The 22,959-nt window shown below is 42.7% G+C and overlaps 1 protein-coding gene across 10 annotated transcripts in view; it reads left to right on the top strand.

Annotated features, from left to right (window-relative positions):
* MAGI2 (membrane associated guanylate kinase, WW and PDZ domain containing 2) overlaps positions 1 to 22,959 on the top strand; it is a 1,357,470-nt gene that overhangs the window by 1,175,227 nt on the left and 159,284 nt on the right. For all 10 annotated transcript variants that reach the window (XM_067746035.1, XM_067746031.1, XM_067746038.1 and 7 more), the window contains 2 exons: positions 4,873 to 5,065; positions 11,465 to 11,704. In XM_067746035.1, coding sequence (XP_067602136.1) covers positions 4,873 to 5,065; positions 11,465 to 11,704 — 433 coding nt within the window. The remainder of the gene's footprint in view (positions 1 to 4,872; positions 5,066 to 11,464; positions 11,705 to 22,959) is intronic.

The following is a 22,959-nucleotide window of genomic DNA, read 5'->3' as shown; positions in this document are numbered from 1 at the left end:
GACAGCACGGCATTTGGCTAATAATGAACAGCAGGACTCCAGCTCAAATAAGCATATGGGCATTTTTTCCTGCAAGAGGAAATAATTTTCACAGTTAACTAACAATAGAAATAGAAAGAAATGAGAAATTGCTACAAAGCAATGATAATGGGATTTCCAGCTGTGAGCTGCAAAGACATGGGAAGGCATTAAGATGGAAAGGCTTGGAAAACACTGCAGTGGAGAAAGGCCTGTGTGGAGAAAAACTGTTCATGGAAAGAGAGAGGCGATGACAGACAGGGACCTTGGCATGCGAGTCCGGTGCGAACTTGTGGAAGAGTTTCAGAAGGCTAGGGCTGGAAATCTGCTTGCCACCTTGTCAAGTCACCCTGGGCTGTAATTATTGCAGATCAGACCTGCTGGGTTTAGACTGACATTAGGTAGTGTGGGAAAGAATTAAAGGACTTAAAAGGACTGAAAAGGTGGTTTTGGTTTTGTTTGTTGCTTAGTTTTGGTTCTCTGTTTTGTGTTAGTTTTTTCCCCTGGCTTACGGGGATATCAGCCACTTGAATGTGAATTGCTGTTATTTCATATCAAATACATCATTTTGTTCTGTGCCTTCATAGCCTTTAAGATAAAGTGAAGTTGTGGAGTTTTTGATTCTTTTTTTTTTTTTTTTTTTAACAAAAGATAGTTGGAAAGATAAGGCCAGGTCACTTGTTTGGGGGGGTGTCTGTGTGGAGGGGTCTTCCTTGATCTGTTTTGCCACCAAGCTGCTCCTTCAGGGCCAAAGCAAGAGAGGCAGGATAAGGAACTCCTCCAAGGGCAATGAGAAAGCTGCTGAGCAGGTCCTCAGAGGTTGAAGGACCCAGTGAGGTCAGAGGGATGTGATGAGTAGAGCGAGGCCAGTGTTGGCTGGGAAGGCTCACTGGCCAGTATAGCCAGGGGTCAGCAAGATCAGAAGGAAAGTATAGCCTGATGGGTCAGGGAGCCCAGGCCATGCACTCAGCAGACCTGGAAAGTGATCAGTACGATGGGGCAGGAGGCTCAAGCCAGGCACCCGAGGGAAAGTCCCTCAGTGGACTTGGAACGTGACCAGTGAGACCATAGCTTCTGGGTCCACTGGGCCAAGTGAGAATACTCAGAACCTTGCTGCTCAAATCGCGTTAGATCTACAGACCAGAAGCACCCAACACCTCCTGGGAGCTTGTTAAACATGCAGAATCTCAGGTTAAACCCCAGGCCTGTAGAATCAGACTCTCGGGGTAGATGCAGAATTCTGTTTCAACAGGCTCACGGTGTGATTCACATGCACCCTAAAGTCTGAGAACTACTGATTTAAAGGATCAGATATCCTGAAGTGTGTTTTCGAGAGCTTAGATGAACATTAAGAATGTATATATGGAAGTCAATGTGAGTTGACTTAACAGTTAACAGTGCAAGAGTTAACAGTGCAAGAAGGAATCATAGATTATCCTATCCAGATAGGAAATAAACTACTCAAATGTGTCAAGTGTACAAAGCATATTCAAATTAAAGGAAAAAAAAAAAGTTGTGGGTTATTTTCTTTCCTGAATAGAGAGGCACATAGAGCTAGCTCTGTGTCAGCAGTGAAATGCAGGGCACAAAGGTGTAAACCGACCAAAGGCTAAGGAACAACAGCAGCGTGAGAGGCAGAAGCAGTGACAGCTCACGTGGCCAGCCTCTTCCCAGCGGCAGTTCCTGAAGGAAGGAGCGAGTGTAACTCATATATGTAGCTCATGGACGAGCCGCTCTCATGCCTGCTCCAGTTCCCCACGCTGAGCTCAGTTCAAGTTTCTTTCATAACTATGACAACCTTTCTCTGAAAAAGGTAGAGGGTGGATTATACAATGTGATTATACAATAATATATATATTGTTAATAATTTTACAATACTGTATAATAAGCTGTATTGAAGTATTATATTGAATACACTATTTAGAAATAAATATGTAAGATTTGATAGAACAAAGTAAAGTTTGAAGATGAAAGCTTCAAGTTTAAAAAAAATGTATCCAGTGAACTTCAATCTTTGCTCAAATGTCAGCTTCTCGTTGAGGCCTGATCTAACCTGCCCTAACTCCACCTCAGCCGCATAGCTGACACCCGCCCATCATCCTACTTTGCTCTGCTTTTTTCATAGTACGTGCCTGCTAGCATACAACATAATTTTTACATTTATTACTGTCTGACCACTAGAATGGCTCTATAGAACAGGGATTTTGTTTTGTTTTGTTTTTTTGCGGTACACGGGCCTCTCACTGTTGTGGCCTCTCCCTTTGCAGAGCACAGGCTCCGGATGCGCAGGCCCAGCGGCCGTGACTCACGGGCCTAGCTGCTCCGCGGCATGTGGGATCTTCCCAGACCGGGGCACGAACCCATGTCCCCTGCATCGGCAGGCAGACTCTCAACCACTGCACCACCAGGGAAGCCCCCAAGGGATTTTTGTTTATTGTTCACTGATGGATTCCTTGCACCTAGAAGTGTCCCTGGACTCAATGAATATTTGCTGGATAAATGAATTAATTAGCGAGGAGAGTACTTCATATCACAGCAATAAAACAGAAAAACAGATGTTTTACTGTGGTTCTCCTTTTAATGGATGATATTAAACTAGTAACACAGAAGATAACTTCAAGAGTATATCTTTGCTGTTTTCCTACAGCAGGAGAGGAATGAGAATTTTCCTATGTGAAATTTTGTTTTTACTATTTTTGTAGAGTGCCCAATTGCAATGGTAGCTCTCAGTTGTAACATGTTTTTTTAATTCCTTTTCATCAGTTAGAATCAAAGTGTTTAAAGTGTTCTAAGCTATAGAATCAGAACTATAGCTTAATGTTGGTAATTAAGCTAAGAATTTCTCTAGCCATTTTTTCTCTGTTACTAGCTATAAACTCTCCCACTGAGGCATACAGGAAATCTAAACGTTGAAGCATTTTCTTTGGGCTAACCCAGCTAAATGCAGCTTTTCATGGGGCAGTGGAGGAACATAAACATTCATTTTAACTGGCTTTTGCACAAAGCACTTAATAAATCTTTGAAGTGCTCCATAGCGGGTTGAGTCTTTTGAAGAATAGATTGGAATATCTTTAGAAAGAAACTCATAAATTCAGGTTGACAGGACAATAAGGGAAAATGGAAAATATCAGAAGCATGCCCGACTGCTGGACTACAGCATATGGGCACAGCCATTTGCTGTGGCCCAGCAGTCCAAGGCTGGCAATGTGTTTCCTGTGAGAGCAATAATGAATCCGTCATCAGAGCACCAATATTCAACAAGGAAGCAAATCTATTCTCTACTCTCCACTCCCCACCCTCCCCCAAGAATAGGGAAAAAACTGCCGTGTGGTAGGGAATTTTCGTTCCTCTGGATAAAGAGAGCTATTCAGTGGACCAAGGCTATGAAGTCCTCAGGAAAAAAGAGAAAACCCTCCAGACCATAATTCTGCATATACCTGAGGAGGTCTGGGCATCCAGATCTGTGTTGACAGGCCACACTGAGCAGTGTGACCAAGTAAGAAGGAATCGTCTGCTGCCAAACCTGCTGACACACAAGGCTGCAGGTCGTGATGGAGCAGCTCTGCAAATTAACTGGAATCCACAGATCTGAGGTTTGAAAGAAATTAGTGCCTGAAAGAAATCAATCCGTGAGCAAGGGATCATTTTATAGACTTAAAATACAACCTAGAATATAGCCTCTGTAATATTATCAGACTAATGGTAACCACTGCCTTTAGATGCTGTGAGGCTAAGCCACTTGGCAAAAGAAGAACTATCCTTTTGAACTCTGTTGTCCATGAGTTGGAAAAATTGTAGATTAAATAGCAAAACTAAAATATTGAGTGCTGTTGCCTTTCCTCTGAGAAAGAAAAAAAGCCTTGCTAATGGACACTAATTTGAGTGTTTCTAATGGGAAGTAGGAAACCTTGCATCGTTATGCCTTGTGTCACAGTCCCTGGTTCAGAGATTTATAACAATATGCACATTTCCCAGATGTGTACCTCCAAATTTCCTGGTATGGTGGCCACCTAAACAGCAGAAGCATTGCAGGGGACAGGCAGAACTGGGGACATCCTTTGTGCAGAGGAAGTGCTCTAAGAAAGTATTCAAAGAAATGGAGCAAACATCTGGAGGAGATTTGACTGTTCTTAAAGTAGGTCAACTGTCCAGGGAAGGCCAGCCGTGAGTTCTGCTTTGTTTTGTTTTATCCTTAACTCCAGCTTTTGAAAGCAAAGCAAAAATTAAAAGATAAAAAGCACTTTGAACCTTCATCTGAATTTAATAATATACAGCAGGTAGTTTCCCCTGACATTTTTCAAGCACTCACTACATGCCCTGAGCAAAGTTAAATGCTTCCCATGCACTATTTCTTTCGCTTCTCCCAACAACTCCATGAAGTAGGTCCTATTATTTTATTTCCGCATTTTTGCAGGTGAAGAAACCGAGGCTTGCGGAGATTGAAAAGCCTTGCCCACGGCACACAAATAAAGAAGTGGAGCTAGGATTCCATCCCCAGTTTGTTTCAATTCAGAGCCCATGTACGGTGGCCAATGACATCAGGTTATTTGGGTTTAAGGGTGATAGCTTATGAACCAGTTAGCGAGTGTCCCCCAGACTTCATGGCCATCAGGAGCAAGTCCAAAACATTTATTTCTCTGAGAAGAGTTAGCAACCTGGAAGAGTTAGGAGGGCATCCTTTCAGCCTCTCATTTTTCATTTTTCAAGTACATGTTCAGATTTGGGGCAGAGGGTGTGAACAGGGAATAAAATCTTCTACTGAGTTACTTGGTAGGTAAGTAGATAGATGGAAGAAAGGAAGGAAGGAAGGAGGTTTGAAACACAAACATCCTTTTCTTCTCACTGCTTGTCTAGATTTTGATTGGAGCTGTCATTGCCATGGGATCAGCCGACAGAGACGGCCGCCTACACCCGGGAGATGAGCTCGTCTATGTGGATGGGATTCCAGTGGCTGGCAAGACCCACCGCTATGTCATCGACCTTATGCACCATGCAGCCCGGAACGGGCAGGTCAACCTCACTGTGAGAAGAAAGGTGCTATGTGGAGGTATGTAACTCGAACCAGCAGCAAGAGTTGGGGGTTAGGTGGTGAGATGCTTTTGTGAGTCAGGGTCAGGACACTGGAGACAACATTTTAAATCAGTTTCTATATTATATGAGGGAAAAGACCAACCTCACTATGCCAGATGTAACTATGATGTTGAAAGTGCAGATTTTCACCCCGCTAGTACATTTCTAAGCGGTCTTTGAGGCTGACATTTTCCATGGAGTCATTAAAAATTTCTAGCAAAGCCTGAGGCTGATTTAAGATATGCATGCTCTTTGCTTTTTGGTAGATGCTAGGTATAAGAAGAACATTATAATAGTGAAAAATACAGCTTTTGAACATGTTCCTCATTGTGTTTACAAGCCAAGAAACACAGCATTTTGATACCATAAAAAGGCAACTAGGATGGAAAATTAACTTCCTTTATAGAGCCTGATAAATGGTAACAATAAAATGATTACTCTGATTTAGAAAAATACAGCTATATGTCACTCTGAGAAAGCACAATTCATATAACTCCAAAGTTATGAAACAGAGAAATTAGAAGTAATTATTCCCTTTACAACCTTTACAGCTTCATACAAGAATCCACCAAAGAAATACTTTTAAAAGTCAGCCCTCTTAGTCATATGATTCAATTTAGCTCTCTTTACCATCTCTCAACCCCCCCAAAAAAGATTTCTGTTTATAAGGCATATGTCCATTACAAGCATTATACTGTTTTTTATCCTCTGAGCACTCAGTAATATTGGGAATATTGTCCCAAACCACCTGTGCTTTCTTTGCCCTGTGAATTACAGGAGCGACAGTGCCAAAGATGTTCCGTCGTCACCTGCCCCGGTGGCCTGCTGGCCTCTCTACTCAGCCCTGGACTGCTCCTCATACACAGTGATCAATACTAGAATTAGGAGGGACCTTAGGAAGAGCAACGTGAACTCCCTTGTGTTACAGATGACAAACTGAGGCCCAGAGTTTCAGTAGATGTCCTGGTGGTCTGCAGTGAGTCAGTGATCGTGCAGAGACCCATCTCCCCAGCCAGTGCTTCTTTCTTTACCACCAACCCCCTGTCCAGTGGATTCAAAGCCATTAGACCAACCTTTAGCAAATGTCACTCCCTAACATAAGGCGTCTTCCATATGTGCTAGTGTCGTAACACATTTGAATTTTTAAAAAAAGGGCCACCAGCTAATCACAGCTGTGAATCACTCGAGAGGATGAGGTTTATTAGTCGAACTAAAAATCCTTTTCTAGTCAAGTCTTGTAGAAACTAGATTTTGAGCAGGACCTATCACTTAAGGGTAAGTCAGAAGAATTATGAGCCCTCGCCTGTAGAGACCTGCTATCGATCTTGTATGATGGAGGTTTTGCTAAGAGGTGCCATTGTCTTCATGGACCACTTGACCCAGTGAAGTAAAACACCTTGAATTATGCCTTAACCTTGGGCGAGATGCCCCGAGGAAGACAGGGTTTGCTCAGTTAACATTTAACTGTCTCTCACACTCCAAAGTGATTTTTAATAAAAAGTTTGCGGTGGTATTTGTTCTGTAACCCAACGATAAGTTTAAAAATACTGATTTACAAGGAAATACACTGCAAAGTGCAAAACCTAATGCACCAGCATGATTTCATGCTCCCCTTGCCACCAGCTGATGATCGTAGATTAAATTTTGTTCTAATCAACCCAGGCTAGTGGAGTGTAGGCCAAATGCCTCAAAAACGTATTCTTGCCATTTGTGGATCATGTAACTTCTGTGAAGATGCTCTTTGCTGCCGTTCTTACCAACTTTACTCATTGAGGCTTCCAAGTGCATTTAGTTTTTGAAAATGTTCTGCCGCAGACTGCTCATTCACACCAGGAGAGTTTCCAAGTTAGTTCAGCCCACTCTTCCTTGAAAGCTTCATGAGTATTGAAAACGATTAAGTTCAGCAAAGGATACTTTGATAGTAAAGTCAATGCCTAGAAATAGGATGGAGCAGATTTTTTAAACGGGCCTAGGAAGACAGCCTTTCTTCATAGCTGCCATTTCTCCAACAGTGAGAAGAGATAGCTACAAATGGATATGACAGTGGATAGGCCATTTTCAGGGTTCTTGTTATCATCGTTATTATGGTTTCTGAAGCAAATGCGGTGGGAGGTCCAAGCCTGGCTTATGATGAGATGGTTCAAAGCTGAGGGGAACTGAGTAATCAGACTGTGAAGAGACAGAAGATGAACGAAGAGACAGAAGATGAACGAGGAGACAGGCAGTGTCACCACCTTCTTGCACAAAGGAGTAATATAATGGAAAAAGAGGTGGGCAGCCTTATGCTTGCCTCCACTCGTACAAATGTCCTGCCTCACCTCAGAAGACACTGGGCACTGGTTTCCTAGTTGATGCTGAAGAGAAGAAGAAGAAAAAAAAGCATTAATTATGAGAGATACAGACTGGTTAGTTACACTGGGCAAAAATTAAAATAAAAACCTGCTCCAAATGTTAACATACCAAAAAAAGTGTACGCACTAAAGATAGAAAGGCAGAATTTTCCATGAGGCAATAGCAAACTAGATCCTCAAAAGTGAGAAATGGTGGATAAAAACGTAAAGGATAAAGGATGAAAACATCCAGTAATGTATCCAATTTTGTTTACCAGATAATTGTAGCACAGATCGTGCACCTTAAACTAGTTTTGAGAGGTGCCTTATCCGTGCTACCAGCTCCGATATTTAGTTATTCAAAGTGGCTTTAATTGTTACACTGAAAGTGTAAATATTTACATGTTTAATAATTCAACTTTGAGACGTTCGACGTAGTGACACATTATTTTGAATACATACGATTCGTCTGAGAGAAGAGTGTCTCTGAGGAATTCCCGAAAGTGTATATCTAGAATTGATGTGAAAGAAAGTTTTACGACTTAATGAAAACACGTTAGAGTCCATCTTAAAGCTGTCAGCATCTTTTTTTCCTAACACCTAAGGGAAAGTCTAATTCTTGGCCTGATACTGAGAAAGGGAAGGTTTTCTTGGCAGCTGGGTGAAAAGTTTAGCCAGCGTTCAGGATGCTAGTGAATTCCCTGCTCCTGGTTACTATACTTTCTGTCCATTCTAAATACAATCCCTTACTCTTTGTCTATGAGCATGTCACCCATTTAAATAATGTGTCTGCCTTGATGAGCATAAGGCAGGAGTGCAGAAACTCACATGCCTTCAGGAAGGCCAGCCCCTAACATGGGCAGGACCCCAGCCTGCCAGGCACCACAGGGGTGCACTGTGCCCGTGGACACTCCAGTGCACGTGTCCAAGATCTACCACACACATACCCCGGTGCCTCAGCCGTACTTCAAGACAAGATTTGCACATCCTTCCAGGGGACAGTCCTGTGAAGAGAGGCCCAGGCACAACCTGGAAGCAGGCAAGGTCTGTTTGGTTACATAGAGCCCTGGTACCCAGTCTGTGATCTTGAAGGGAAACAAGGGCTCCAGCCGAACAAGTCCCTTTGGCCCTGTGTGCTCTTCACTCCACGGGTAAATGAGTAAATCAGGAATTTGCAAGAGACGCTGGGGAGTAGCTGAGACTTGCACATTGTGGACTCAGTCAAGGGAGCAGGAATTGCCCAACTCTAGTTGATTATTACCAAGTATTTCAAGAGAAACTAGAAATCCAGCTTTCTGTAAAATCACCCTATTTAAAAACATTGGCAATTAATTTTAACAGTTATTAAACAAAGTCTAGACCGGCATTGGGCAGGAATAATAAATGGGTCTGCAGACCAAGAGCAGCTCCTGGCCAGCAGTTGACTGTTCTAGTCAAAACCATCTCACCTGGAGGACATTATCAATGACTCCTGCCTTCCCAAATGGAGACCCTCTCCCAGTCAGCACAGTGATGATTTCCAGTATGACTGGTGAGGACAAAACAGAAGCTAAAACCTAAAAGTTAATTATTGGACTTGAATAGATATTAAGTGACTGAATTCTGTACACCCGTTTGCATGTGAGCCAGAGGATGAGTCAGGGATGCTGGGAGTTAGTGTGTTTAAAAAAAAAAAAGAAGAAGAAGAAGAAAAAAATTGCACGTGGTATTTAGTCACTTCCTGACATTTTACTAGATTATTCTAAAACAACATTTTTCATCCCCTATACCAGGAAGTGTTGTTGGAGAGAAGACAGTCTCATTTGGGTCTAGAGCCAGCCAAGTAGAAAAATGAGGTGGAATCAGTTATATCCCTTGAAGTCAATCATTGGAAGTCTTCTTAACTCCCTGGTTTTAAATGTGCTCATGGTGTTAAAGATAAAGAACTTTGTTCTAGAGGTTGAAAGAGACATGCAGAAGCAATAGAAAAGTATTCTGTTAATGTATTTGACTCCTGCACTCACCCAGGGACACTCACATTGACTTAGGCAATGACTTTCTTTCTTTCTCCCTTTGGAACCTGCGGCAGAGCCACTCCGAGCCACTTTCTGCAAAGACAGATAATTTTTCTTTGTTGCTGCTTTACTGACAACCGCAGCTCTCAACCCCCTAAAATATGACAGCCAGAAAATGAGATCTCTCTTGTCACTGCCTATGACATTTAGTTACTGATTTGATCCAATAACTCAGGGAGATTTTCAGTTTAATGTTGCAGCATAATAATTGTTTTTCTTCTTCCTGACTATCTCCAATCACTTTATTTCCAACTTATACAAGGACTGATAAAGGATATGTGCTTCACCAAGACAATAACAGCTTGTCTTTGGATGATGTTTTCTAGTGGAGAGGGTTCATTTTACAGGTAGTTTGAAATTCTGGTGGAAAAGAGGGAAAAGCTTTGACATTGACATTTTGCTCTTTTATCACCTCAGTACATTTCTTACATGTGAAAACACCCATTTGTTTTCTTTTATTAAAACCTGATTGATTAAATATTACAGAAACCTTCAAATATATCAAACAGTAATAAGCAGTAGCCTGGGTCTTATTCATTCTGTAATCACAGACAAGAAATGAATACATTTTTGTAAAGACCATTTTTAAATCTGAGTATCTGATTAAATGCAGCTCTATTTTCTTTAGGTATCAGTGTAACAAAACATCTCTTATAGTCAGTGTTCTCGTTCCCTGATTTTTGAACCGACTGATTTTTTAAACGAAATGATTTTTCATTTCAGAATGGAATTGCATCTTACATTAAAAGCCTTCATTGGAACTTCGGCTAATTATTTTTAACTTGCCGTATGAGACAACTGCCAGTATTGTAAATAGGCGACCATATCTAAAGACCCATAAAGGAATCACTAATTGTCATTATTTTCTATCTTACTGTTCCTCTGTTCCATAAACATCTTTTAAGTACGCTAATCAAGTGGTAAGATGGACATGAAACGGTCCTGTTTCTAATTACAGTATTCTACGTGCCTGCTTAAGTTTTTTTTTTTTTTTTCATCCGAATACCAGAACCTAGGTATTATAGTAAAATGACAGAATTCTTTCTTGAATGATGGGTCAACTTTCAGTTTAAAAACTAGGTTCTCTTGGCTGCCAACTTTCTATCATTTCTCCCTATAAATGTACTTGCTTTCTCATGGAAGTACTGGCTTGCTTTATCTGGTTGACAATAAAGTATATTTTACAATAATATAGAATGTAAATGAGCAAGGCCTCCAACACCTCCCTTAGAGATTCAAAATTCATCATTCCGCAGCCTGATATCATTGTTAGATTTGATCCTAGAGTGAGCAAACTAAGAAGTATGTTTCCCAGCTACACAAAGTGAATGAACACTTCTAAGCTAACAGAGTATCACAGAATTAAATAAACCCATGGCTTTTTAGTAAAATTATGGTAGGTCACTTTACGTGGACATCCTCTGGGCTGTTAACCCCAACTACAATCAGCACTTCTCAAAGTGTGGCCTTGAAACCTCATCCAGATTCCTGTGCCCAGTTGATCCCAGATCTACTGAAAAAACTCCTTGAGTGAACTCTGATGATGCATATTTCTTATGCATTCTTTAAGTGGGTTTTATGCATAGCACAATTGAAGAGTCTGTCTGTCTGTTTTATGATCTTCTTAGATCAATTATTGTTGTGAAACTGAGAAGCCTGGTATTTAAAACTAGGCCTTGTCTTGGCGGGTTGCCGTCTCACCGAGAAGAAGTTATAAACAAGTAGCGGCACAGGGGCAGCTGAGGAGGGGTTTTACCTGTGTTTACTGTGAAGGGTGGAAAGGGGCAAGACCTAGGGGGCTCCATAGCCAGGTTTGGAGCTTTTCAAATACTCTTCACGTCCGGGGGGTGGGGGTTGGGGGGAGGAATGGAGGCCAGTCAACCAGCCTGGTGACAATGCCAGTGTCTAGAATAGTGCCCAGTACACAGGAGGTACTCCTTCATCAAGACCCTTGCTAAATAACCAGGTGCCTGTGTACGATGTGTGTTCCAGGGGAGCCCTGCCCAGAGAACGGGAGGAGTCCAGGCTCCGTGTCGACCCACCACAGCTCTCCTCGCAGCGACTACGCAACCTACACCAACACTCACACCAACAGCAGCGCCTCTCCCCCCGAAGGCTTCGCCTCCCACAGCCTGCAGACCAGCGATGTGGTCATTCACCGCAAAGAGAACGAGGGTTTCGGCTTTGTCATCATCAGCTCCCTGAACAGGCCAGAGTCCGGATCCACCATAAGTAAGTGTCTGCTTTGCCTGCTTTTGAATAAGAGCTATTGTTTTTATTGTTCTGGTGGTGGGGATCCTGGACAAGTAGATCAGAGGACTGTTGTATTCATAAATGTGGAGCCCGAAAGTCGCAGCCTCCGGGCACAAATAAGGCATCCTTAGCACTTGCCTAGCCAAATGTTGCCGACTTCGGCTCAGAAAGAACGCAAGACCACAGCTAATGTCCTCCCAAACCCACAGCCCCCATAAAAGCTCTTCATTCATTTTAAACTGGGAAGAAAACAATGCAGTGTGATGTGGGAATTTTGACGTGAGGGGAGAGGTGCTTCTGTTCCATAGAATGAAACCAGCTGCACAAAGTATCTGAGGGAAAAGCAGCCCAGGCAGAAGCCTTGACGTGGGAAGGTGCTCAGCATTCAGGAAACATACAGAAAATGTATGGTTTCACGTATACCTGGAATCTGAAAAACAAGGCAAATAAACACACTAACGGACAAAACAGAAACAGACTCCTAGATACAGAGAACAAACTAGTGGTGGCCAGAGGGGAGGCGGGAGGGGGATGGGTGAGATAGGTGAGAGGAATCAAGTGGTTCAAACTTCCAGTTATAAAATAAATAAGTCACGGGGATGTAATGTACAGTGCACGGAATATAGTCAATAAAACTATCACTTTGTATGGTGCATAATCTATAAAAATATCAAATCACTATGTTGTATACCTGAAACTAATATAAACTTGTAAGTCAACTATACTTCAGTTAAATATATATGTATATGTTTATATACAGATTACGTGTATATAGATACACATACAGAAGCCCAGTCCATCTGTGGTCTAGTGAACACGAGCAGCGTGAGACCAGGACGTAGAGCTAGGCAGGAGCCAGGCTGTGCAGGGCTTCACACACCCTTGGAAAGAAGCGTGGATTATAATCTAAATCCATGGGAACCATTGGAAGGTTTTAAGCGGTAGACAGATACCTGACATATATTTTTAAAAGATGAATCCAGATGCTCATGAAAAATGGAAGCAGGAAGAGAGCCAGAGTGGAAGCACGAGACACAGTTAGGAGACCTTTAACACTGTCCTGTGGATTTGCGCAGACCATTCTGTAATGTATAAAAATATCAAATCGCTATGTTGTGTACCTGGAGCTAACATAGTGTTGTAGGTCAACTATACTTCAGTAAAAAATAACTAAATAAATAAATTTGTAAGTAAGTAAGTAAATAACTTACTAAGACAGCCCTGTGGGTCCAGAGATCCCAGTGCCTTGGTAGAAGTCATGGATGGGGGAGAAGTAGATGATTTCACCTTCTGAGATTCCTCCAAATCTAAGGTTCCAAGAGTCCGTACAACAGGTGACAGTCAGAGGTCGTATCTCTCTTCCAATCAATCATCTTTGCAGATTCTCAGCTTCCTCAGTGGTTTTCCTTTTCAGCGGCACTATTCCGGAAGTCACTCATCAGCCAGCAAGCAGTAGGGCAGAAGTGATAGGAAAACTTGTTCACTTTTCATGAACAAGTGATTTGGCCCGAAATGTTGTGGATAGAAACACCGTAACAGAGAGCATTAGGAGAAACGACAATTGAGTCATGCTGTGGTCCTGAAATTCTCATGAATTGTGGTTGTCCCCAGCACATGGCAAGGGGTGCGGGTATCAAACAATGCTCAGGAAATCAAATTGTTGAGAATGAATAAGAACGTTTTATGATAATGTTAGCAAAATACTACCAGGACTGAATGGAGAGAACTGCCCTGTTTAGCTTTAGCTTTGACCAATTCAAGAGTGGAAACTATAGAAGCATGAAACTTTGTGGAAGGTGAAAATGTGCAGAAGCTAAATTACGTACATCTGAAAGTGTGATTTCATTTATCTTTTTCTTCACGATGAGGTAAAGAAATAAATCCAGTCCTTAAGCATAGAGTAAAAGCAGGATTCTGTCAGAGTGGTGGATTCAGCAAGATTAAAAGGACACAAGATTTTCTTGAATTATATAAACAGTCTTCCAATAATTTACACTTGGGGAAAATGTTCACAGAGAGCTTTTGTAGCTATTCCAGGCATTCAAATTGTTTATTGGGGCGGATACCTAAAGGACTGGAATAAAATTAAGTGTACTACCACAGTGAAAGTGCTAAGCATGTTTTTAAGGTCTCAGCTTTATCTGAAGTGTGACAGCATTATTGCTAAACGTATAGCAGGATGTGTGTGTGTGCGTGCGTGCATGTGTGCACGCGTACATTTATTACATGAGGAAGCCACAGAGGATTTGTCTATTGCAAATAAGATCCATGCGTGGACGGGGTTGGCAAACGCCAGGTGCAAATGCTTACAATTAAATGTGGATTTTTCTTCCTACCAAGTGACATTAGACTGACCTCAAAAAAGTAATTCTAACCATTTTGAAATGGTATTATTTTACATCACCCTGGAGAGTGGAAATCTATTCTAGAGTTCATGATGCTTCCTAGCTTCTTTTTTTACGTATTTATTTCTCTTTAATTTAAGAAACTTTAAAAAAATTTTTTAAAGTATAGTTGCTTTACAATATTGTGTTAGTTTCTACTGTACGCAAAGTGAATCAGCCATACGTATACATATTTCCTTCCTATTTAGGTCACCGCAGAGCACCCAGTAGAGTTCCCTGAGCTACACAGTAGGTCCTCATTAGTTATCCATTCCATACACAGTATCAATAGTGTATATAATAAACACAGGCTGTCTCTATGTTCTAGGAAGAGCATGTTTACAGTCTGTAATTTGCAACATGCACCTGAAAGGTCTGTGGACCTGATGCTACTTCATGCTTAACTTCCGTAACAATTTTTAACTCTTAATTCTGAAGAGGAAGGCGAAGTGCCACCTCCTGTGCCACACATCCGCTGCCAGAATATCAAGGCTCCTTGGGCTCTGTGAGCCCGGGAGAGCGTGATACTGTTCTGATATCCAAGAGGCAAAACATTTCCAGGGCTGGTGTCATTTTTCTCTTCGTGTCTTATCTGGGCCCAAGGATCTTGAACACATTTGTGGTTTATTTTTCAGGCTACTGAGATCCTCTCCTCAGCGGACAGAGCGCTGTTATTCATGCCTTTGATAGGGGCACCATGACATCTAGGCGAGGGAGTGGCGTGGCTAACAGCCCAAGTGCTCTAATCGTACTGCCTGGATTTGAAACCTGGCTCCATCATTGACTAGCTCTGTGACCTTGGGGAAGTTATACAACCTCTTTGGGCCTTAGTTTCCTTGAATGTAAAGAGACGATCATTTTAATACCTAGGTCATCAGGTTGCTGTAAGGGTTGAATGAATTAGTACACGGAAGTGCTTAGAAGAGCACTGACTCAGAGTGAGCACTAAGTATGTGGTCATTGCCGTCTAGACCACCTTGCCTGCTAGGAATTATCACTGCGTTCCATCAGCTCGCTCTTCTCGGAGGGCGCAGAGTTCACGCTGCTGTCGGCTCAGTCAGCCATTAGTCAGAGCCCGCCACTCTCCCAGAGCAGCTAAATCCGGGCAGCAGATGAGCATCTCTGAGGGCCGGCTCCCCGTCCCGCCGTGCTGACCTTCTGGGAGCACAGTGTTCCCCACCCCCTGGGCCAGGGCTGGGGGCAGTGAGAGCAGCAGCGGCGGCAGCCATGCCAGTCCAGCAGTGGGCCTTTGCTGAGACTTCAGGCTGGAAGTCTCCCCAGAAACCACTAACCAATAGACAAGAAGAGTCAGGGCAAACATCAAAATTCAGACTCAAAACTGTGCCTTTTAGGGTATCCTGTAAACTTTATGTCTCTGTTGAATAGATCAGAGAAGAGAGGAGAGATGGAGAACCCACTGTAAACTTCCCCACCCTGCAGACAGAGAAGGAGTGCCCTTCCACAGCTTGTTCAGCCCAGGCGGCAACTTTGCCAAGAAGGCCAGATGTTTAACCGGTTGGGAACTTGGAAAAGTCGAGTTCCTGGCTTATTTGTTGCCTGAAGTTTAGTAGGGCTCTTTATCAAAGCCTCACATATTTTTTTTCACAGTGTTATTTCCCCCCAAAATAAAAAAGAACTTTTTTATACTATTAATGTAATTCGGGAGCGTATTACTTCCTCCCAAAGCCAGGAGGCCAACTATCGTTTGGGAGTAGACAGATCTTAGAAGCCTTCTATATGAGGTGCAGAAATACCTTTCTTGATTTAAATTGAGAACAGGTAAGCTTCCTGAGCATTTCTGTCCCATTATCCAAAATATTAAGCTTTTTTTTTTTTTCAGACCTTAATATTGGACTCAAGGGAAAACAAAATGGTTTGCAAACCAGAGCCTGGGTTAAGAGTGAACCATAACAGGCAGTTGCACTTAAAATTCTTTAAAGGATTCAAAAAAATTTATATAGAAAGATGTTCATTGCCACGTTATTGATAAACATTGAAAGTTGGAAAGAATGTTAGAAGTTTCTCCAAAACTGGAAACGTTGGCATATTTGGGAGGTTCAAGGCATTTGCTGCCATTGACTGCCTGCTGTCATACTTACTGAGGTTTTGTACCCAGGATAAAGAAGGTAGCCTTCGGAGTCAGAGTGGAGCAGATGCCTGCTCTATAAAAGTGCCCCAGTGCCCATGTGCAGTGGGGTTGGCAGGTCAGTCTTTGGGCCTCCCCAGCTGAAGGTCTGAGTCCGACATCCAGGTTTTATTACAGAGCACAGAGCTATAACCGTCATCGCAGGTGCTTCCTGCTCTGCCCCCAAAACCTGCTTTCCCACCAGAGGTTCCCAAGAAGGGCTTTGACACAAGTGATGAAATAAAAGTGACACTGATTCTCCCGCTGTTGTAAAACCTGTGAGGAAGGTTATGTTGAAATGTATGGGGTAGCCGTGCGTGGGCAGCTTGGACAGTGGTGTTGGAGGCTGGCAGCCTGTTGAGGGAATTCATAAATTTAGGTGCAGGCCCATCACAAACTGGGAGGTAGAACATACTCCGGACAGCAGCCATAGTAGCAGTCCAAGCAGCACCAGTAGAGGAACAGTCATTTCAACCCTTCCTTCCTTTATTCATATTCTCCTAACGGCATCGAGTCTGTTTTCCTCGTCTGTATTGCAAATGACTCACTGGTCAGCACGCTGCTGCCTCTTAATCTTTCAGCTCTGTACCAGGGCTGAAAATCTTTGTTTCTTTCTGTGCACTTTCTCTGGCACAGGTGGGAGTACAGACTAGGTCACTGGTGACTTTCCCTAACGCCCACTGCAATCTGACATTCTAGGAAGATGTTAGTTAATTACCTTTGGTAAAATGCCCTGACGACTCTCAAAGTCCTTAAGGATGTCCACAGGCTCTGGTGTTGAAAAGTTATTCTAGACATTCAGAAGCTTATCTAACAGGTGTTTTAAGACATTTTAAGTATAATTCCCTAATAAGTATGAAATAAAACTGAACAATCAGTAAAGCAAGTTAAGATTTTTTCCACCAAAACTCACCCCACCAACTGTGCAGCCACTGAATAGCCATTTGAATTTAGGAGACATACAAATTAAAACCGAAAGCCAAGACTTCTACAGTTTTGCCCTAATACAAGGAGATTTAAACTAAATGAAAAGTGCATTGGACAACACGTCTGAGCCTGTCTCCAGCTTATCCACTATCGTGTCCTTTGAGCTAGTCACTTGGTCTTGCTGTACCCCTTCCTCATCTGAACTATAAGGAAAGATGGTGTTAATAGCCTTTTCCAGCTCTAGATTAGATTATGCCATGAATCAGCATGGAAATATAAGGTATTATGTTAGTTTCGTCTGTGTGTGAAAAGCCTTGGTTAAGTCTGAGGCCTGGATTATATTTTTCATTGCCTTAAGTTATCATTTTAGACTTTCATTACTTTCATTTGTTATTATGTTTTTAAGGTGCTCCTAACACTTTCAGTTCTTTTGTTCATCTTATCCTATGTCAAAAAACGATCTGAAACAAGCACTTAGATATACTAAACCAGCTCCCCTTTTAAGACATTTTAAGGCAGTGTTTCCCTGCTTCTTTCGCTTACAAAGTGATAGCATTTGTATATTGCACTGAGATAAAATGAATGAGGCTGATAGAGGCAAAAGGTAACCTCCCCAGGGGCTCTACCCCTAACCTCACTCGACCTCGTTGGGAAGCAGTGGCTGTCTTGGCACACCTGTAACCTTTAGTGGTACACTCCTTTTAATGGCCCATAGTTACAAAGATTTGCCCTAAAGTGAAGCCTCTGAACCTCAGCAACCAGTAAGTGTCCCATCTTAACATTTTATTGCTTTGGGTTATGGCAATGAAGTTTCTTTAGAACTCCATACTGAGGTTTGTTCACTGATCACCTTAAAAACACAGGCAGCTGGTGCAACTGGTGCTGACGCTGGGACCTTGACTTTCTGTAAATCATTGTTAACTTTGACCTATTAATGCTGCATCCCCAAAAGTCATTGCTGGAAAGTTTCTGAAGTTATACCCGTGCTGGAACATGGGAATTAGAAAGCGAGTGCCATTGGTTTCACTATTTGTCATCGGTTTGCAAAAGCAAGTTTCCTTTCAGAGTTCTTAGACAGCTTTGCAACCTGTGATATTCCCTTAATCCTTAAATGAATCTCTGCTTTGAATTCCTTTAACGACATAGTGCTTTTGCTCTGAGTTTTATGCTGAGAGTACTTCACTCAGGAGGCATGATGGTGTCAGCCACGCCGTTAACGTGAGTGCTTTTAGAACAGAAGAAATACGGTGGGGCAGGGGACACTATATAAAATGCCGGGTTTCCTCCAAATATCTGGCTTCTAAATATAACTCATGAAACCATAAGATAAGCAAATGTCTTCATAATCTTTTAGCAAATCTACATACACAAAAAAGATAAGATTGTGTTCAGTCTGCACTGACGTGCATATGGTCTAAATCAAATCAGTCTTTTCGCATTTATTAGTGTGACAATTCCTGCTGCAGGAGGTGGCCAGGGGCTAGGGTACGAGTGGAGTTTCTAATGATGCAAAGTTCATCAAGAAAGGCGGCACTTTCTGTGTGTCATCCAGTCTTCTCATAGTGAATCCTTGATCATAACCCCCCTGATAAATATATCTACAGGGTAAAGTTCAAAGACACCTCTCTTATATTCAAGACCCTCGGTAGTGTAAACACAGCCACTTTCTACCAGCAGGTCCTCACAGTTCCATTCCATCTAAGCTGGTGTAGTTACCCCTGAAAGACAACTTTTACTTTCCTGCCCCAGTGTCCATGTTTTGGCAGCTGCCACTTGAAATACCTTCTTTTATCCACTAATAAATGTTATCAAGCTTTCTTCCAGGCACTGTGCTAAGGATATTCCATTGTGTTTAATTTTCACAGCAACCCTGTGAGGTAGAGACTACTGCCCAAACAGTAAGCATCTCTCACAAGCGGCTCAAAAATCTCTTAACTTCTGAATAAGAGTTTGCCTGACCCCTCACCCTTCTTTCTTAAGTGTTTTCTCCAGTTCTTATATGGAACTCTTTATTTTTTTTGTCTGTAAACCCCTTGATTGTTGACTGCTCTGTTATTTCCTTTCTCTTATCATGTCTTATTACTATCATTGTCATTTTACTTTTTTTTTTTTTTTTTTTTGCGGTACGCAGGCCTCTCACTGTTGTGGCCTCTCCCGTTGCGGAGCACAGGCTCCAGACGCGCAGGCTCAGCGGCCATGGCTCACGGGTCCAGCCGCTCCGCGGCATGTGGGATCTTCCCGGACCGGGGCACGAACCCGTGTCCCCTGCGTCGGGGTTCGTGCCCCAGTCCGGGAAGATCCCACATGCCGCGGAGCGGCTGGCGGACTCTCAACCACTGCGCCACCAGGGAAGCCCCTCATTTTACTTTTATAGGTTTATACCCTATAATAAATTGTAAGTTTTCCTGCCCCTAAATAAATTGTAAGTTCCTTAAGGGCAAGAAATTATGACATTTCTTTGAATCCCTCACAGTTCCCGGTAGCATACTTTTTAAGGATTTGTCACATAATTTATGTTGGTGGGATGGGATTAGATCCTCATATAGTGATCAGCGCTATCCTCATCAAAGTAAAAGTGTGAATGTTCTCTGGTCTCACTTCCTATACACCTAAACCGAGCTGTTCCATCCCTTAGAGGCAGCAAGACATATCTCTGAGAATGAGCAAAGAACTCAGGGGAGGAAATGTTTGCAAGCTGGTCCTCGCGCAGCGTGAGAAATTGCACTATAAGAAAGTGGAACTGTAACACAGTGTCCCAGAATACAGATTTCGCATCAGTTGTTCTCAGCCTGAGTAGATGATTCTGTACCAGCTCAGGGGTGAAGTCTTAGATGAGAGAGGCCTCTAAGAAATCAGGCCCCAGCGAGCCATCTCGGTGCCTCTGGGAAGCCCTCTAGTCGTGAGCATCTGGGTTGCAAAACCCTTGTCCTCCGAAGGCCCAGGCTGCCGGCCTCAGTATGCCCTCCGACTCACCTCATCCTGGAATGGCCATCCATCTGTGTGAACATCACCTCAGCGATAATCATATCATCCTAAGCAGGAAGGTTTGGATGGCAGCCCAAGCTCCTTAGAAGAAAGGGTGACTTCAAATTATTTATTCATTTCACAATCCTCATTAACAAAGTAACCCCTATCTGTTCCCAGTGAACAACTTCTAATTCACATTTCTTCTTTATAGGATCATACCCAGGTAAAACCAGATGACTAGGACCTATTGATTAAATTCCATTTTTTATTTCAGTCCTGAGCATGATTAGGTTTGTTCCCAAATTAAATAAAACCTGGCTGCCTAGGTCTTACCAGTAAGCAGACAAGCAAACAACAACAAAAAAAGGTTTTGCATAAACTCTAAGTACTCTGATATCCTAACATCCACGCATCTATTAACTAAAATGGAAAGACGAATGTAAGCGTTTTACTCTCTTAGCACCAACAAATTTAAAGATCATTAACTTGTAAAAAACAGGTCCACAGAGACACACCATCATTCTTATTTATTCTCAAGAAGAAGAGCAATGCAACCTATCAAAAAAATCTGAGTGCTCACCGTGTATTTTTTTTTTAAATTCTAGACCATCTTTCATATTTGAATGGAGCTCATAAATCATAAGCTTCCCCCAGTGGGAATCATTTTCAGGAGGGTTTTATTATTATGTTCAAAGACTCTCCGGGCAGTGGCAGAAGGTGGATGTGCGGATGCCTTCTTAGCTTCAACTATTCGGTTGTCTTAAAGCTCGTTGGTTGGTGATCAGTAGCTGTTTCCTCTGGGCTTATGTCCTGCAGCCCCTTGTTATTCACTAGATGGTACAGGGAGATCGCAGCTGCAAAAAGAGCCCGGACTTTGTGTACACGGTCCCCCTCTACCAGTGGAAAATGCCCATCACCCTCCCATGGGGTTCAAACAAATCCTGAGCCTGCAGTTCACTTTTGCAAAGGACACATTTTCTTTACAGTCTATTCAGGGCCTCATGTTGGATTAAATTCTCTGTGATTTTATTTTTCTCCTTTTCTCCAACAATCAACCACGTAAGAAAAGCTGATTCCACATAGACATCTATTTTAAAAGCATGTTGTTAAGTGAACACAGTACCGTTATTTATCACCATTTTCCAGCTATGTTGAAAGAGTGCTATGAGGGAATATTTTTCCCACTTGGACTGGGATAAATAGCATTTCTTTTTGTACCCCAGCTTTCACCAAGGACTCAGGGAGTACCTCTACCCAACTCCTTCCTGCCAGACCAAATCCCAGCACAAGCTCTCCTTGTTCACTTGACCACCAATAATTTTGAAATTTAAGCTGGATTTTTTTCCCAAACAAACCACTGCCAGTCTTTGGTTAGAATTATTTCTAAAGATTAATCAGTCAGCCTCCTCTGGGTGAAGTTCACTAGGCACTCCTAACATGTATACTGTGCCAAAGCAAATTAATTAATAGTAGGGCCTGCTACTGGCATATTCATTTTCCAGTCTGATCTCTTCCACAGCTTATTTCTCTAAGCCAGGCAATGGTTTGCTCCACAGACATGCACAGATGTTGGGCACCTGATGAACCCATCTGCTTTCTCAAGGGTGAGGTGCCCGAAACCTTCTGTTCAGAGACTGTTCATAATATAGATATATATGTATGGATTCATCATGGAGGAGAGTCTTCCAGTAAGCAAGGGTACATAGTTTATAAGGCGTTCTGGCAGAGGACGGTGGAAATAACACGAGATAGAAGAATATTTCCACTTAGAAGTCTTCATTCAAATGTTTTTCAGACTTGCTAGATGAACAGCAAGATGAAAAATAGCTTACTTTCCTGTAGGCATTTGACAAAATTCAAATACAATAAAACCTTTATTGTATTGGTTGCCAAGTGTCTTAGTCCGTTCAGGCTTCTGTAACAGCCACCAGATTGGTGGCTTGTAAACACCAGTGTACAGAAGTTTATTTCTCACAGTTTTGGAGGCTGGGAAGTCCAAGATCAAGGTGCTGACAGATTCAGTGCCAGGTGAGGGCCAGCTTCATAGATGGCCCATCTTCTCACTGTGCCCTCACCCCTCATGTGGGGGAAGGGACAAGGGATATCGGTGGGGTTCCTTTCATGAGGGCACTAATCCCATTCATGAGGACTCCACTTTCATGACCTAATCCCCTCCCAGGGCCCCACCTCCAAATAACCGTCACTCTGAGGCTTAGGTTTCAACATACGAATTTGGAGAGGACACAGACACCCAGTTGGTAGCATCAAGTTAGCCACTGATAGTGAAGCTCCCTGGGGCTAAGTGGCTAAGAGAAGGCTGACAGGCATGGCTTTCAGCTCCAATCAATGTACATGCTCACAAGCTTTAAAGTAAGCCTCCCAATAGCTAAGTTCATATCCTAGCTGACTCTATACACAACTGTGTATCTTTCATTCTTTTTTTTTTTTTTTTTGGCATTACACGGGCCTCTTACTCTTTTGGCCTCTCCCATTGCAGAGCACAGGCTCCGGACGCACAGGCTCAGCGGCCATGGCTCACGGGCCCAGCCGCTCCGCGGCATGTGGGATCTTCCCGGACCAGGGCATGAACCCGTGTTCCCTGCATCGGCAGGCGGACTCTCAACCACTGCGCCATCAGGGAAGCCCCTGTTCAGCTTTTAAATGCAGACGAGGCAGCATTTCCTCCTCCTCCACTCTCCCCTCCCACCTCCTTTCTCCTGCCTACTCGACATTAGTTCTTTAACTTATCTCTATTTATTTCCATCCCAAAATCTTTATCTCTTCCTGATTTTCTACTTTTCTTCCATTTTTTTAACATCTTTATTGGAGTA

The sequence above is a fragment of the Pseudorca crassidens genome, chromosome 8, assembly GCF_039906515.1.
Source record: "Pseudorca crassidens isolate mPseCra1 chromosome 8, mPseCra1.hap1, whole genome shotgun sequence".
NCBI classification, from domain to species: Eukaryota; Metazoa; Chordata; class Mammalia; order Artiodactyla; family Delphinidae; genus Pseudorca; species Pseudorca crassidens.
Note: the sequence above shows the minus strand (reverse complement) of the source record. Positions and strands in the feature narration are given on the sequence as shown.